The 17802-nt window shown below is 43.1% G+C and overlaps 3 protein-coding genes across 6 annotated transcripts in view; 1 reads left to right on the forward strand and 2 right to left on the reverse strand.

Annotated features, from left to right (window-relative positions):
- LOC131880061 (uncharacterized) overlaps positions 1-11987 on the forward strand; it is a 15991-nt gene extending 4004 nt beyond the window's left edge. For all 4 annotated transcript variants that reach the window (XM_059226560.1, XM_059226562.1, XM_059226563.1 and 1 more), the window contains 4 exons: positions 3591-3735; positions 9672-9814; positions 10576-10841; positions 11330-11987. In XM_059226560.1, the coding sequence (XP_059082543.1) occupies positions 3591-3735; positions 9672-9814; positions 10576-10841; positions 11330-11620 (845 nt within the window). In that variant the 3' untranslated portion in view covers positions 11621-11987. The remainder of the gene's footprint in view (positions 1-3590; positions 3736-9671; positions 9815-10575; positions 10842-11329) is intronic.
- LOC131880060 (G-protein coupled receptor moody-like) lies at positions 5200-9401 on the reverse strand (the record flags this gene model as incomplete). Its single annotated transcript, XM_059226559.1, is given in 5 exon segments — positions 5200-5428; positions 6262-6417; positions 6658-6931; positions 8247-8348; positions 8938-9401. Coding segments are annotated over 5 exon segments (1033 nt in total), but the record flags the coding sequence as incomplete, so codon positions are not given.
- A 3-nt stretch (positions 11988-11990) lies between the features above and the next one.
- LOC131880059 (retinoic acid receptor RXR-alpha-B-like) lies at positions 11991-17049 on the reverse strand. Its single transcript, XM_059226558.1, has 3 exons — positions 15744-17049; positions 15476-15670; positions 11991-12831 (listed from the first exon to the last, which is right to left on the reverse strand). Exons 1-3 carry the CDS (start codon positions 16545-16547, stop codon positions 12490-12492), a joined length of 1341 nt encoding a protein of 446 aa, XP_059082541.1. The 5' UTR covers positions 16548-17049; the 3' UTR covers positions 11991-12489.
- Positions 17050-17802: the final 753 nt, after the last annotated feature.

The following is a 17802-nucleotide window of genomic DNA, read 5'->3' on the forward strand; positions in this document are numbered from 1 at the left end:
CCCCTTCAAGTTTCAAGTTTGAACCGAGCCACTTGAGTCCAATAATTGCACAACAGATCTCCCCTCATCAGTCACACTAGACTGCATTTCCAAGGGAACCTTGTGTGTAGTACACATGATTGGTTTTGACCTCCTCCATCCAGATGTGTAAAACATACGCTACGGATACATGAACAATGAGCGGTGTTATTCAAGGTACAAAGTGTAAAGTGTTTGGAAGAGGAGAGAATCATCCTCAAGGACCTCGGATTCATATCAAACTTGGACCATGGGTTCTTTCTCTGTTCTAAGCTCATTGTCCACGTGAAATGTTTTTTTTTCTTCTTAACCCGTTCACGTCGCGACCAACGAGGAGTGGTGGGTGCCCGGGTAATCTTGAAGCCATGAGCATATCACGCATGTCCGAGTCTTCCATGTGGAGTTCGTGAAAGTTTCCTAATTGTTCGCTCCGTCGTCTTCCCCAAAGTCCACTTAGTTAAGCAAGCAAAAATGTAAATGCAATTTTCATTAAGGCGTTACGACTTGGAGACCGAACGAGTGGAGGAACACCTGCATATCCACCTATACTTATTGCGCGACTCACGATGTCGTTAAGCTCCTTATATCCTTGATTTGGACATCTCACATTCTATGCCCACCTACCTACTTGTGTTGGAATCCAATCTAGGAGTGGTGCTAGAAATCTGTGCCACGAGGAGGCGTTTAAAGATGAACGCTGATGAAAGTTGAGTCTCAATGTCATTATGATAATGACACGTTTTCCTGTTCACTCTTGTCGAAACGAAGGGTTCCACACGGCTCCCGCACTAGGAGCACTCCTATTAGTCTCCTACTCTTCTCCTTCGGATCGTTCCATTGTTCCACCACAAGAGTCAGGGGGAGAACTAAACGCCTTTTTAGAGCTCGGAACATCCCGATGTATTGAGAGCACTCCCAGCATTGACTTCGTGAGAATTTGCTTTGCCAGTTTACCTTTCTTTATAAGAACGTCCCTTGGAAATGGTTAAATAGTTCACTCTCAGAGTACGTTAATTCCGGGCTAGTGGGATTGATGGATGGATTTGGTGGGTGCATTTATGCAGAGTGCTCGACAAGGAAATGGCTCATAACCAGCGTAATTTGCCTGGATCTCAGCATTCGATGAGCATGGGCTTTTTTTGTCGCAATTCTTCATTTGCATTCTTCCTCCTTCACAACTGAACGACGAACTGCATTCAGTCACATTTGATTCAGAATCTCAGGCAAGGTCGAGCAGCATTTTTATCCCATCAAGAACGCTCGGAACGAATCCATGCACCTTCGTTTCCTCAGACCTTCAATGTCGTTCGTCCCCTCTAAATTAGGTGGGGAGGAAAAATGTAAAATTTCTGAGCGATGACATCGAGAAACTTTCGAGCGATTAGCCAGAAATTTGGAGAACTCGGAATGAAGACGCCAAGACAGTGGCAAAACGAGAAGGAGGGAGGCAAATGGGGGGACACAAAAAGGGAACGACGACCCATCTACATAGTACGTACAAGTGGGACCAAAGAGAAGAGGGACAAGGGAGGAGTTCCCTCTCAGCAATACTGTATACTGTATACTGTAATGGGGAGATGACACTGCCGAGGAATGCTTGTTTTTCTAAAGACAAGAGGGGCATGAATGTGCATACAGTACATTGTATCACGGAGCGCGACTAGATTTTCGAGCAAAATGGGCGAAGAGTGAGTGTACTCCTAGGTGGTCGAATGGCTTTAATTACTCTATTAAGCGAGGATCTCCTTTCTTTCTCTCTTTCATTCATTATTTTCCGTCCCATAGGAAAGTGTCTGTGGTGACGGTGGGTGGATGAGAGTTTTGTTTGTTGAATGATGAAATGACCAGTCGCTCCTTTGAATGATGCTATTTGATTACCTCACAGACGATTAAGAAGATGAAAACGAGACATATGAGAGATTTGGGATTTGGAAATCTTTTATGTCCAAGGGAAAGTCGAAATCGACGAGGAGCGTTTGATAATTGTTTCTTCATAGGATGAGAAATAGCAGCAGATCTGGCTTTATCCTCTGCTTGTAAACGTTTATGTATTTGACTTGATCAAGTGGTGGTCTTATAATCCTCGGTTCACCTCAAACCTCAGAGTGGTATTGAAGTTATTCGACCAATAAGCAAAGAATGAAAATGATCTTCATTATTTCTAACGAGGATCTCTTGACTTCAGGATTTGGCGAATATTGGTTTGGCTCGAAAAAGGAAATTATCCAACAAGGTCGCAACAATTTAGGCAATAAACGGGATCTCGAGAGTGAATTTGCACATCATGAAAGAAGTGAGATAAAGATCCAAAATACGATATGAAAAATTATGACCTTCCTCTTTTTCAAGCCGTTCGAAAATTGCCAATGAGTGCTCTGTTTCTTAAAACGTGTGTATAGGTCACTGGCCGGAACAACAATCATTTTGCAAGAAGATCTGGTAAATCAGACAAGCAAAACCTATCTATTGAACCTTTTTTGCACTTCTCACATCCGTTGAAGGTTACCTTGAAGAAAGTACCGAAGCAAGGTCTGACATTTTCGAAGATTTGATTTACTGTAAGCCATCAACCGGCAATCCTTGAATGTTCTCGCAATCGCAAACATTCGCCTAATTGAAATGCACAAATACCACAAACACGTCGGAAAATTATCTCAGTAATATAACAGCAATGCATTCATGGCAAAAATTAGCGCATTGAAAAAGTACACAGCCAATGCTAGACTTTCTATGAAGTGTGACCAAATTCGCTTTCGGCGGAAAATTGAAAAAGAAAAAAGGATCGACCGGCCTCTGTTTTCCTTCCCTTTCTTTTTGTCACATGGGAAGAATTTACAATCATGAAAGAAATCCATGTCACAGGAAGGTGGACAGAACCAGCAAAAAATTGTTTGTTGTATGCCAAGAGGCAATATAACTCAATAACGGCACGACATTTTACACATTACCTACCATTCAAGTGAGTTGACGGCAACACTGGAACAAGAAGCCCTTCGTTCCCGTAGTGTATCATTCATTCCATGTGTGCTTTATGATCCACTCCCGAGTATTTTCACACGACAAATTTCCACCTCCACGTGAAAGAAAGCTGGCATTAGCTCAATTATCAGGATTGTCTCCAATGCCGAAGATGACATCTATTTTTTTGCTTGAAATTGTCATAGCCGAGTGAATTTCTGAGATTGTGCAGAAAAATGAGACACGACAAGCCACGGACAAAAAGTGAGGGGAAGAACTATTGATCGGTGTTCGAGAAATGCCCATACACGACATGCATACACATACCGTACATAGACTAAAGAAGATCACAAGGGTCGTCGATAAGGTGGAAAAACAAACCCGTTCAATAGCAGTGCTTTGTTCTCGATCTTTGTCTCAGGAAATGAAGCCAAGCAAAACTCATTTGCTGAAATGTGCTCTCATGAAAAACAATGACACCGTCGCTCTAATTTGGCCCAATTCGTCGTCATGTTTTGCCAGGTTCGAAGAAACACCGCCACTCAAATTCAGATTGACGAGAAACTTGTCAGCCAAATATGTACTAAATATCGTTGTTCTTTCTATCATTTCAGGATGGATGCTCTTGGCCAACCAATGCCTGGCCAACGAGTGCAAACCAGAGGCCATGGCCAGATGTACGGATCCTCTGAAGGTGGTCACGGATAACAAGGACTTGGGATTCGCCACGTCCATTGATGAGCTACAGAAGATGTGCCCGTAAGTTGGAACCAGGGAATATTGCCAAGGGAGCAAATGATGACTGGGTGTGTTTTGCGGGAGGAAGTGGTTGGTTCCATTTGTTTGGGGTTTGAGAGGCTTTCAGCCATTTGGCGGGCTTTATGGGCCTAATCCAAAGAAACATGAGATGGAGGGAGGGTTTGTGGTGGACTCGGACTTCCTTGGAGTCTCGAGTGGTTCCGTGGTTTATCATTGGCCTTTGTTTTTATGAACGAGGAGAGGTGAATTGAAATATGTGAGGATACTGTTTTATTCGCACTTCTGTTTGAGGTTAGTTCAGAATTAGCAGCTTCTTAGTCTTCGTACCGATTTGATGCTGCACTTAAGAGTGTACTCGGTGTCAGTGCAATGGGGAACATGGGAACACTGCATGTCCAAAAGACAGAAAAGGCCGACCTTTTCAACGTCAATGATGGACAGATTTCAAGCAGCATTCATTATTGAAGAAAAAGTACAGACATTTGTTCTTTGATGAGTCTTAATTAAGCCTTGGACGAAACGTCGTACCCTTATTCTTCACACGCCGTGTCCTTTAAAGTTCATGTGTAAGGTTGAAGTGAGCAATATTTGAGACATGATACGGCCTTCTTTTCAACCGGACTCTCTGAGCTTGGCTGAACATCCTCGTTGGACCCTTCCCTGCGGCCAAGGCCAATAAAATGGAAAACAAGGCTCTTTTTGCTAGCTTCATGTTGCATTCATTAAACCACGCTCGCTTCCATTTGGACTCTCGGCTGAGTGCTGGCACCAGTAAATTGGAGGCTCTCATGAATTTTGGGGGCCCTCCACCCTCCAATGTGAAATACGCATCCCACGGGGGTCAGCCCAATGGTCAAAGGCAACCACCGAATTTGTAGCCAATAATATACGACAGCTTTGCTTGAAAATAGTACACGTATTCTAGAGGGGCTTTTGAATTTTCATCTCGAGTCTGAGATTTAGAGGTTAGAATCCGTGGAACAACGAAAAAGGGAGGGAGGGAACAAGAGGAAGAAACAGCAACAACTTAGCTCTTATTAAATGGGGTGTAAGAGATTTCGGCTTCGGCATTCTCTCCATTCACACTGTGATAAATTAGGGGCAAAATATGCCTTCCAATTTTGCTGACTCGCAATCTTAAGATGATTATAATTGTACAAATGCCAAACGTGGATCAAGGATCTTGTGACATTACCTACTTGTCACTGAATCCAGGGCTACCGTTCATCCTTATTGAAAAATGGCTTTTTCCAGTTGGCCTTTTTTGCCACCCAAAACTGGAGTACATATTGACATGGTTTGGGATAAAAACGCGATCAACTCCCTCGCTTGTTTGTAGAGTTCTACTCAGTGTTTATATGAATGGTGCAAAAAAAAAACAACAACGGGAGCTCATTTAAAATCATGGAGAATATTTCCCTAATGGCAAGTGGCAAAGTTCAAGATAAAAGTTCCAATGGCCTTAGTTGTAGTCCGTGTCCGACACTGAAGATCGTCGCCTTGAAGTCCGATCCATTCGCAATCGTTCGGTTGGAGTTCGTTGACTGGGAATCACGTGGCCAATCAGATATTTGAAAGCGTGCCGATAGCGCTCTTGAGTAGCCACATAAATGGTCGGGTTCATGATGACCGACAACCAATTCACGATATAACTCACCACATGGAGAGTGGGATAGTTGATAGCGTTATCAAACTGCAATTATAATAGAACAAAAAAATGTGAGGCTGGGTGGTGCTTCAGCAAAAGGAGCCTTCAAACGTGCATGTGCTATCACGTTGGAAAGCTAATTGTATATCGGCATATCTGCTCATGACTTGTGTGAAGATCCTGTTGCTGTCAAAGGATGTCGTACCATTTTTGAATAGTTTTCTGGTACAGCATGTCCGTCTTGTTGATTGCCCTTTGATCTGTTCCCTAATCAATTGCAACGTGTTTGGAACGGGAATGTACGACTCGACCGCAACGTTACATCCTCCCCCCATATTACATCTAATGAAGGTCTAATAGAGCATCGAGTGCTTGTGATGGCCCCAAGAGTGATGAGGATGTGCGCGTGTGTAGGCATGTAAGTTCGTTCCCCCTTAATTACATCAATATCTGTCATGAAGGCAGACCAGAGCACGCTTCCGAAAGGGCATCTGCTTTACATGTTGTTCACATTTTTCCGCCGAATTGCTCCAATTTCCGATGCGCTCTGAGGCAGTGAAATATCTGGATCAAGCCATAATTGCAGTTGATGAATGCAAATATTGCTGTGGAACAACATCGTATTGCCCCCCCCCCCCTAAATTCGACTGAGTTTTGAGAAACAGCCGAGGAAATCATCAACGCGTGTCCGGTTGTTGGGGATGTTAATTTCATTAGCGTGTGTGACATTTCCCCCGAATCGAGTCCACTGAAGGCCTTTGGGAGTGACCTTTGGGAGAAGAATTTCGACGGCTTATCCACATTCAAACCTTATCCGGAGCTTCCATTACCTTCGTCGGATTTTATCCCTCATTGGTAAATCTCGTTAATGGACTTACTAGTTTGATCACTGTTCCCGGCAAATAGGTTAAGAGGAAGCATCCAAAGATGAAAAGCATCATCTTGGTCAGGCGTTGCTCTCGTTCCTTCATTCCTTTGGGCATAGAAGCCCTGCTTTTGAGCTGTTTCTCCATTTGATGTCGCATGGTGTACACCTACAATTAGACGCGAGAAAGTGGGAGACTTATTCATCTCATTAGAAGGACATCATCCAAAGGAGAGACCATGGAGACAAGGTGGGGTGGCAAATGAGGGCCAGAGAAGAACAAACGAGAGATTAGATTTTGAAACAAATGGCCATTGGCAGGTAGCGAGTGACACAAAAAAGAGAGGGGGGAAAGTTGGCCAATGGATTGTTCCCACACACCAAGAGAAACTCCATCCACGATGATTACCTTGTAATAAATCATGAAATTGGTCACCAATAGAACAATGCACGGGATGACGAGACCCACGAGAAAGAACAGTCGCTTCGGAGTCATTCCGCGCTCGTCTTTCATGATTGTACAAGATCTGGATATGCATTTCAGTCCGTGAGTGCCAAAGACTCCGTTGTACGAGAGCATCATCATTAGGAACGGTCCAATCCAACAGGCTAGGATCATCAACTTGCTCCGAGCTCGAGAGAAGATCTTGTCGCTCTTGTTTGGATAGGTGATCAACACCCAACTGAAACAATTTCTTCAATTCATGAGATGAACTTCAGACACGCTTTGGCTGGCTGGCGAGAGAGAAAGAGATTGGAAACCTAATTCGCTCCTAGAAACCGGGACGAGTCTCAAAATGATCGATAATCGAGAAATTTGGACTACGAGTGCATGTCAGACATTTTCCCCTTTGTAATATATTATGAGTTGAGCAGGATCAAAATCACACCTCTTTACTTCTTGTTTCAAGTTATTTACATATATATATATATATATATCTTTCAATGCAACAGAAATGTCTCTCAATGGTGGAGAATTTAAATCAAGGAAAAAAAACAAAATTCCAGACCGACCTTAGGCTAGCCAGATTCGTCGGCTCTAATTTATTGGTGAATGAGATATGACGTGACTATAATGTTAACTGAGCATACTAGACCTGTTCTTCATCTTGAAATGCAAGAAATTGCGTCCCCAGTGGCGTTATAAAAGTCCGCGAAAAAAATGAATAAAAGAATCAGCGCAAAACCCACTGCTTTAAATTCCTCAATAAGATATGCTCAATCTCATGCGGAAAATCTGATCTCGCCTTGGCAGATTCTTCTCTCCCAATATTTCGCGAACGTTATGGATTAGACTAGATTAGGTAATAAGTACTCTCAAGGTCACAGTTTTTGTGCACTTCTGTGGGTGTTAAATGTCACAGGAAGGATTAACACCGATTTTTCGGCTTTGAATGCCATCTCGACCAAGGACATGGTTTTTGCTGTATGAACAATAGAGCACAAATCGATCCGACCCTAGATTATTCAGACTGCGTTTGGAGACGTTCAGTTGACGCTTTCAAAGCCAACCCATTGCTCCCAAAATGTGACTGAAAGACGTGCATAATAAAATTATAAAGAACATATTCATCGAATGTGTTTCGTTAATATTCATATCTCTTATTTGTCAATTGTCATCTGAGCCTGCAACTCTACGATTAATAAAGAACCTTTGTTCTACCCTGCTGGATTATTCCGAACATGAAATACGTATACATCCAAGGAAAACGCAACCAAAACCTCTCTAGATACATTCGCAATATTTTCTTTCTGGTACGATTCTCGTGCCTCCATTGAAGGGAAATATATTTCATAGTAACGTGACCGGACAAGATACACCTTATTCTCCACCCATTAGTTGGCGGTGCTCATTTTTAAATTTGTGGCAAAATGTTTTCGGGTTGAGATAGAGACCTTGAGGGTTATCAAAATCGTGTTAGGTTAGGTTAAGTTAAAAAAAATAGCGCCGCCAACTAATCGGTGGAGAATAACGTTTACCGATCAGACAATGCTTACCGGTTCATAGTGACACCAATCAGACTGAGAAGGGTGATGGCAGAGTTACTGTAGAACACGACGGGGTACATGTAACACCAGGTCTCGCCCAAGATCCATTCCCTAACAAATCAAGAGCAGGGGTTAATTTCACTTTCACAGGGTGGCAGAATATTCACGCAGCTGATGCAGTAACGATCAGCATGACTTGGAACAATATGGAAGGATGAAATTATACGATGTGGTAATACGGCAATAGCCAGATGGCAGGCATCCGATGTCCACTATGCAACCACAATGGACGGTTTACTCGATCTTTCATCTTCATTCCTCTTTTCCCGTAATAAACTAAATGTATTTAACATTTTTTCGCCAAAAAATATCGCTTATTGTTTGTTTTCAACAGAATTGTCTTTCGTATTCTACTCGCTCGTTCTTGGAGCTGAACAAGTAACATACGATTGGCATTTGGAAATCCGATAATGTCTCGTTAATAATACGATTTGATTCGAAGTAAGCCAGATCTGTCCTCACTTCTTTGAACCCCTCCTTGCCATCTTTGAACAGATATTTACGCAACTCAAACACTACAACAATGTCATAAGTCGGTCATGCTTCACGGTGATTGCCACATTGTGGTGCCATATCAAGACGAATGAAAAGAAATTACAGATCAATGTGGAAATCAATATCTCGCCCTCTCATTTCTTACCGTGCAAAAAACTTAATTGCCAAGGTGGGAAGAGTCAAAAAACTGAAAATGAAATCCGAGCATGACAAAGAGACCACAAATGGTGTGGTGACATGGGATCTTGTCCTGGGATAGTTGAGGATTGCCACAATAGTGGCCGAGTTCATCACGGATCCAATAATGGCACATAGTGTGGCACCCACTCCCGCCGCAATAGAATCACTTGTCGAAAACACCAAAGTCTCATTAGGGCTGCACTGAGTTTCAGGAAAGCTCATTGACATATTTGCCATTGAACTCCAGGAGGATGGTAGAGATGATGATGATGAGGGTGTTCCTAAACATGAAGTGCAACACACATACAATACGAACAGGATGTGGGGAATGCTATCCTAAATTTATCGAAATTCCCGGGAAACGATAACCTCTTCGACAACGTCAATGACAGACTGACATCCAATACTTAAATGGACCGAACAAGAGATCAAATAATGGCTTTTGTTCAACCTACTTAAGTGAAACTTATTGACAACAATGAACGTTAGTTGCTTTATTCAGCTAATCAAGATCGTCACAATCTCAACATTAAGCATTTAATTGCTAGACTTGATTTCATTGACGCTATCCATGCACTTTATGTGTCATGTTTCCTTGTCTTCAACCCATTTTTAGGAGGTTTTTCCATATGAATAATTAAAAAACGTTCCCTACAAGATGGTCCGTGACTCAAGGTGTTTCTTCCGGTTATTTTACAGCAAGTTGATGGATGGCTTGCGGTGCATCGACGACTTCACATATCGTTGTTTGGATGATGAGCATCGCAACTATTTCAACACCCTGTATCAAGGCACCACTCAGGTGATCGTGGATCTCTGTCAAGAAGGCCCATATCAAAAAGGTAATTCCAACGAGATGAAAATAATGTCATATTTTTGCATACTCTTCTTGTGGATTACTCTTGCTTTTATGGCATTGCCAATGTTACACTTGCAATGTTGCTGAGGTGGATTTGTATGAATCAATATGGGGCGATGATTGTGTTCATTGAACGAAGCCTCTATCTACAATCAATAATAACCTAATGGTTGACCCAAAGTTAATCTTTGATAGGGAGAAAGAAAATGCTTTCAAACCGTCTCAATAGTGCTAATCAAACTCTTCCGGTCCTTGATGACTGAAAATGCATAGTGTATAGTGTATACACTTTTAGACTCATTTATACCATATAGTTCGCGATACATGAAAGAAGAGGAATAATATTTTTGATTTGAAAAAGTACCAAAATTGAGGCTAAGAAACGACCACAAAAATCAACATCCATGTGAACGATTTTTTTTAACGGAACGGAAAAACACTTAACTAATTTGACGAACCATCTTATTTCCGATTGAGAACGAGCCTTTCTTGTAATAATCAAGCACTGCTCGTTTCATTTGGACAATACTATTTCATTAATTATACCATTGTGTTCCGAGCATTGAGGTTATTGTCTCTTTTGAAAATCAACTCACCATTTGGTTGGTATTTGCACTCTAATTACACACAATAATTCAAAAGTAACGCGTTTGCTATGAAAGCTAGAAGCAATTGGCATGTTGTAAACGAAGCTGACGGACGGACAATGGCAGGAAATTGTTCAAGTGTGTTCCTCAATTCCAGATTATCTTAGACACGCCCCTTGTATGCGAGAGGTCCAAGAAGGGTACGAGCAATGTGCGGATGAATATCAAGTTCGAATCAAGAATTTGAGTGGAAGATCGGACGAAGGAGCGCAAACCGAGAATGAAGAGAATGTCCAACTTTTGTGTTGCTCATTCCAACAGTATTTGCATTGCTCTGAGGGCGTGGTCAACCGAACCTGTGGACCCGAAACAGCTCAATTCACTAAAAGCTTCTTAGACCGAATGTCTGGACCGCTCATCCAGGTCAGTTTTCGTATTCTTTGCAATTTCATCTGTTAATCTGACTTGGTCAATGGTGAGAATTTGGGACTGTGGGAACGTTTTACAGTTTTTCGCCGAAAACTATTTTTGAATTGGCGTTGTCTGGTATATGAATGGAAATCCCAAAAACTATTAGTTGATGCGGAAATAAAGTTAAAAAAAATCGGACGTTTTTAAAAAGCGCACCTTAAAATGAATATTGACGTGTGGAGTTATTGTTGGCAAATCAGAAAAATCTACATGCCTATGGTCCACTTCTTGAACTATCTATTTTAGCATATAACAATACACTGCATGGGCTTAGGACAATATATTAATGCATTTTAATTCCGTTTCTTAAAAAAAACATCTATGTGACTTCAGTTGAGATTCAATAAACGACCTAGTTATTAACGTCAGCAAAACTAGAAAGTACTTGGGTAAGCGATTCAGAATGTCTCATTTTGCATGATCCATCATCCTCTTTCCAGGGCCATTGTCAGGCTTACGAGCATGGCAGCCACGGATGTTCTCACGCTCCCCGGTTAGGCGATGATTACCCCATTGCCACGGATGGTCAATATTCCAATGATAATCATCAACAGCACCATGATGGCTCCAATGCCAGGCCTCTGTGGCCGGAATATTCTGCAGCCTCACCTCGGAACAATGATGTATCATCGGCTCCGTCAGTCTCGTTGGCTCACGGATCCATGACCTTTCTGTCTAGTGTCTTCGCCTTTGTCATGATGACCAATTGGTGCACGTTGATGATGAGATAGGCTTCTGTTCGTTTCTTACTCCGCCAATGTTGAGCTTCAATTGCTGTGACCCTCTGGACAAACCAATTCACGAACCGCCATGTCAACATCAACCACAATAAGAGAAAGAAAAGAAAACGAACATGACTTGTGAGGTTTGCCCGAAAATATCAGATGTACAGGCGGACTCCCGTTCTTAATAAAGCATTGTTATTTTCCGTTTGGACCCGCGAGTCCGCTAATCTAATAATATAAAAGAAAGCAAAACCTGGCGACATCCCAATCTCTTCAAGGTATGCGAGAGGAAGAAATGCGCAATTGATTTTATGAGTTGTTATATGTTCTTTTATACTCTAATTGGATTTGAAAATAAACTTTTATACATAGAGAGTGCCCAGTAGGTTCGTTTAATTCAACAGCTGTTTGAATCCTTTCCATTTGAGGCAAGGAAAGAGTTGATCGTATATATATATATAATTTTTTTGTATATGTAAGTAATAGAGTATGCTTTGTATATAAATTCTCGTCCGTATGTGAATCTGCGGTTCCATCGGAGTTTGGTCGCCTCTTTGAGAATAGAATCACACTCACACAGTAACAGGAGGACCTTTTTACACTTCAATGATCGAGACGAACCGTCATAATCATCCATCATCTTGAATTTACGCACTAATCACGTCAAGTTCAAAAAGCACGTTTTCAATGAGTTGATAAATATATTTGTTTGTAGATGCAGACGCCACCATTAACACTTCCACTCTCGCGGTCCGATTTGATATACGTAAATGCACTTCATTACCCGAGAGGGCTTCCGAGCGACGAAGCTCTGCGATCCAATTCAACCTGAATTGGTGCCCGTTCATTCAGAACGGTTGGGAAGACGCTGGGAGTCACTCCTCCAGGATTTCCTTGATGAAAATATCCAGACTTTGGGCGGCCACGTCGTTCACGTCGGCCCCATTGCTGTTGTTGGGTCCATCGTCCTTGATGAGCTTGTAGAAGAACAAATGTTCGACACACTTCAAGCCAATGGACCGCAATGCTGGAAGTCGGAGGAGCAGTTTGGCAAAACGGCTGGGTTCATTTTCGTGATTCATGCGGCAATACTCTTCCAAAGTGGCGTATACTTTTTCTCGGAAGTTCTCCACTTCCAAAGCGGGGCCTTGCTCCAACCCTTTTGCATCTGGATTGAACAGGATGATTGCACGCAGACAACCCAATTCGGCTTTGTCCTGAAAGACGAGGTTTCCATTACTTGTCATCGATTCATTCCGGGAAATGCGGAAAAAGTGAGGCGGATGCCTTTCTCTAAGATCTTAGTAGGTAGATCCACGAGTTTCCCGCCAAATCGGCCTGCTCTTGGTCACATCAACTCTTAGCCACTTTCCGAATTTAAGTTCCAAAGCGGGGCCTTGCTCCAACCCTTTTGCATCTGGATTGAACAGGATGATTGCACGCAGACAACCCAATTCGGCTTTGTCCTGAAAGACGAGGTTTCCATTACTTGTCATCGATTCATTCCGGGAAATGCGGATAAATTGAGGCGGATGCCTTTCTCTAAGATCTTCTGTCTTAGATCTCTCTTAGATCTGAGATCTAAGGTAGATCCACGAGTTTCCCGCCAAATCGGCCTGCTCTTGGTCATATCAACTCTTAGCCACTTTCCGAATTTAAGTTACAAAATAAGGAATGTAAATTTCTTCAATTAAAGGCAGGTCAATTAAGTGCTTTGTTTCAAAGTTATATGGTCAAAAGCTTACGTAGCTGACCAAAAGCAGGCCGAATATTCGAAACTTAAGTAGTGTTTACAACTGAACTTTTTAACCATGTCTCCTGAGTTCCCTAAGCATACTATTTTTGGCCTCAAACTTGGCCAAGTTCATCTATTCAACAAGATTTTGTGGTTGTTGGTAGATCCACAAGTCCGTGGTAGATCATTTAGTCAATAGATGTAGAAGGTTAGTTCCAGGTTTAAGAAAGCTTTTTTTTCTTCAAAATAAGAATACAAATACAGGTCGTGGAATCACACGATCCTCTAAATGGGAGGTTTCATTGTAACTAAAAGTTGAACAGGTTTCGTTTCTTTCTACTTGACCCAGGTTCGTAACGGGGCTGCACTTAGCCATCGATATCTTGCGCTTGACACTTGGTAATGAAATGGCGCACTCCTTTCCAAAAACTTACATTATTAGTTATCGGGTTGAATGGCTTATGTTTGACTTCAACTTAGTTACGGGGCCTGTGGTTGGAAATGACATCGAACTTCTATTGTTGATCCAGAGCAAGGTTAGTTCTTAACTCATTTAGAAATGGCTAATAAAACGCAGTCTTATGAGTTTCATTAGACAGGGTGCTCTTTCATGTAACGTAATCAAATGGACTGACTTAGCTATGAGTGTCTAAATCTCTAGGAAATTTACCAATGTGCTTTAGATATTAGGCAAAGTCTTCTGGGCTAATCGATTGAATAGACACAATTGGGTCACATCTATTTTGAAGCGTAGGTATCATTCACCTTTCAAGTAAAGGACACTATTCATCACTAGTGTGCTTGTATTCAGATGTATTTTCCAATTATACCGATCATGAATGTCTAAACCTTGCATGTCGAATGACCAACCAACCGTCATCCAATGTACTGTTTAGCCATGGAGATCACAATTTCACTGGAGGTCTATCCAATTGTGGTTGAGTACCCCGGTGTGCTTTGATCCAGTCTCGAAACCTTGCTAAACCCTTGATTTCGGCATTAGCTTAGATCTGTGTTTTTTGTGCAGGCAAGTCTTGATCTCTTTCAAAAATATGGCCGAATGAAATCTAGGATTATGACACAGTAGTCTCTTTTTCGTTCTCTACCCCTAAGTTGGCACAGCAAGTACAATACGTAGAAAATATATTAGTGCAAGGTGAAGTTAGACTGAAATGGCCAAAAATCAGAATTTGACATTTCATTGCGCAAGGTGTAGCTGAAATAAGAGCTGAAATAAAATTCGGTTGGAGGCATTCAATTTTTTTTTTTTTTTACAATCTTGCAAATTTTCGAATTCTCACGGGTAAATTAAATCAAGCTTTGCCTAGTTATACTCAAACTTGAACCAATGCCAACAAATCAATATTTTGATGAGCCGCAACAGCATTATTTCATATCATTAAGATTTGTCACAATTCTAAACTATAGCTATCAAAAGCCAGTTGTTGCATCTTAAACAAGGGACACTGTTTCAAAATTTTATATCGTTATTTCAATCTCATAAAACTGACACTTTTTGGCATGAAACATAATTTCAAATGCGGCCCGCAGATTTATCTTGCTTTACTAGTATGTGCATTTCTAGCGCTTGGAATAGATTCTGTTCTAAAGTTATTTCGTATCCAAAACCGTCATTAATTTGCCTCCCGTACTTGCCGTACCGTATGTTGTCTTTTAGCGTGGCATATTTTGAAGTTGTTTGTTTAATAACAGGGGCCTTTAAGAGAGGTCTGGGGAAAAATGATGTTTTTTTTAGATCGCCGATACCACATTTGTTCCGCATCTTTGGGATTCATGAAGTTCATTCATCATTCTTTCAAAGTGAGCTCCACCTTGAATCAAGGAGCCGTGATTGAAATGTTATCGCCTGGCAAAGGACGGGGTGGGTCAACTAACAGTAATGTCTCTGCCTTATATTGGTCACATAATTTGTTTACCAACAACAACTCAACCCTTGTGCAACTTAAAATTAGAATGGTTCACGCTCTACCATAAGGGGTACATAAAGATGGACATTTGGAAGACCACCTCATTTGGAACTCGTGACCTCCGTTTTTGAGGCTAGCTCACTCTGGCTCAAACCGTAGCTATTCATCGGGAGACCGGTTCGGTTAGCATGTACGTACCATTTTCATTTCCCGCATTTTCTGCACGAGCTCCACGAGTACCCGGTCAAAAATGTCACCCACTCCGGCCAAGTGAGCATTTTCTCGCTTAATGAACTGCGAGTCCGCCCACAAGATGCCGTTCTCCTCGTTCATGGAGCGGAAGGCGCATCCCGCGATCAACAGCTCGTTCCAACCCGCGCGAATAAGCTTGATCTGAAATCCAAATCCAAGCTTTATTGACCGATACTGATCTGTACGCCTCAGGTCCTTCAACTCATTCACTCACCCGGTCTTCGATTTTGAGGTCGGTAAAGTGGGGAATGTGTTTGGCCCACTCGACCAGTTGCTGAAGCATTTTCCGTTTGTTGGGCTGATCCCCTTCGAAGCCCCCGGGCATATGGGCCTGTAAGTCGTCGCTGTCCTTGCGACTGAAGGCCCCGCCCAGCTCCGAGATGTTCTCGGCCTCGATAATACGCTCAATGGGCATGTCACTCATAGGCGGACCACCGGTCGAGCTCTCGACCTCATTATCACCGCCTTTGCCGCTACCCGCGGCACCACCACCGCCATTACCCCCACTGGCACTGGAACCGCTGCGGTTCCGCTCCTCTTGGACGGCCTCGCGTCGCATCCCATTGGCCAGACACTTCATGTAGCGACAATACTGACAACGATTCCGCTGACGCTTGTCAATGATACAGTCCTTGTTTTCGCGGCACGCGTAGGTCAGCTCCTTGCGCACGGTCCGCTTGAAGAAGCCTTTGCAGCCTTCGCAGGAATAAACGCCGTAATGTTTGCCCGAGGCTCGATCACCGCAAATGCTGCAAAAGTGCTTGGACCCGCTCAAAGGCGGGTAGTTGACCGAAGGTGAGCCCGGACGCGGTGTGGGCGGATTATGCGTCAAACTACTACTCCCGCCTCCCAAGGAAGAGGCGGGTGAAGGGGCGTTCAACAACATGGACACGTCGGGCTTGAGCTCGAGCGGAGACTGGGGGTTCCCGAACACGTTGGGGGGCGTGGCCGGCACGCCCGCACTGTCCATCAAGCCATTCAAGTCGATGTTGTCGTCGATACCGCGGAACAAAGTCATGATGAAACGACGGCGATGGCGACGATGGCGACTGGAGGGAAAGAAAGGGCTTGCGATCACACCAACCAGACCGCCGCAACCATGGGGCGGAATCGGGGTTCTGGCCCACTGTAGTAGGGCGTGCCACTCGGGGCTGATAGGTGGGGTCCACTGAATGCCACGGGCTGATTGACTGGCTGCTTAAAGCACTCCCACTTCGGACTGACTCCCACTGAAATGCAATGAATGCATGTACTTCAACTACCTCGTTGTTCTCTGGGCTAGGCTCTATGTACGTATGTATGTATGTGTGCATGTAGCGCTACTAGGAGGCTACTCTCAACCAGCGACGTCACTTCTTCAGACCTGTCGTCTCTACTTGATTCGGCTCCATGCTCGATAGCCGCCCATTGGCCGACAGCCTGCTAGACTGCCTTCCAGCCTTGAGTTCGCCTGGAGCATAGAGCTCGATATAAAGGAGTAGGCTGTGGGTTGCTGAGGAGGCGAGCGGGGTAAATACGGTAAAAACCGTAAATACACATGGAATAAAAATGCTATTCTGCCCCTTTAGCTTCTTTCATATACGCCATCGAAACGTGGGCCAGAGGTGGGGACTGGTGGGGCTTTCGAGATTGGGTCTGTGGGCCAAGTCCATACGTTTGGCACAGGAGAATGATTGGATGTTTGACTATCCTTTGATTAATAGCACAGATGGGCATCGATCAACGCCAAGTTGAGGTTGTTCATCAAGTGGGTTTTGGTTGGATCTGACGCTGGCTAATGACGATAATTGGTCAATACGCTATGGCGATCATGTCATAGACTTCGAGAGCTGATCCTCCCCCAGCCAGCCTAGCTAGCCAGCACATGCCCTATTTAGGCGCGAAGCTGGCCCCAGTCATCGACCTAAGAATATTTATGGGTCATTTAGTTTCATTTAAGTTTCAACCTTGGGTAACAAAGCTTCTATTCATATCCTTATTTGAATGTCATATTGATACATAGATAGGCATCTGGAATGAATCATCATCCATAACCCAGTCAGGTAAGCCGTTTGATAGCCAATCTTGATGAACCCCAGGGCATCATGCACGGAATGACGGTGGCATCAAGCAGCAAATCTTACTTTTAGCTTTTGGTCATATTTGGCCCTCTATGGCAAGTTTTCTTTATTGACGAACAAATTTGGCGTTATAACAAACAATGTGGAAAAATGTCGCTAAAAATGGGGCCATCAGTAACCCAAAAGCAAAATTGTTATATCATAGCTTTGGAA

This window comes from Tigriopus californicus, chromosome 5 (genome assembly GCF_007210705.1).
Source record: "Tigriopus californicus strain San Diego chromosome 5, Tcal_SD_v2.1, whole genome shotgun sequence".
In the NCBI taxonomy this organism is placed as follows: Eukaryota; Metazoa; Arthropoda; class Copepoda; order Harpacticoida; family Harpacticidae; genus Tigriopus; species Tigriopus californicus.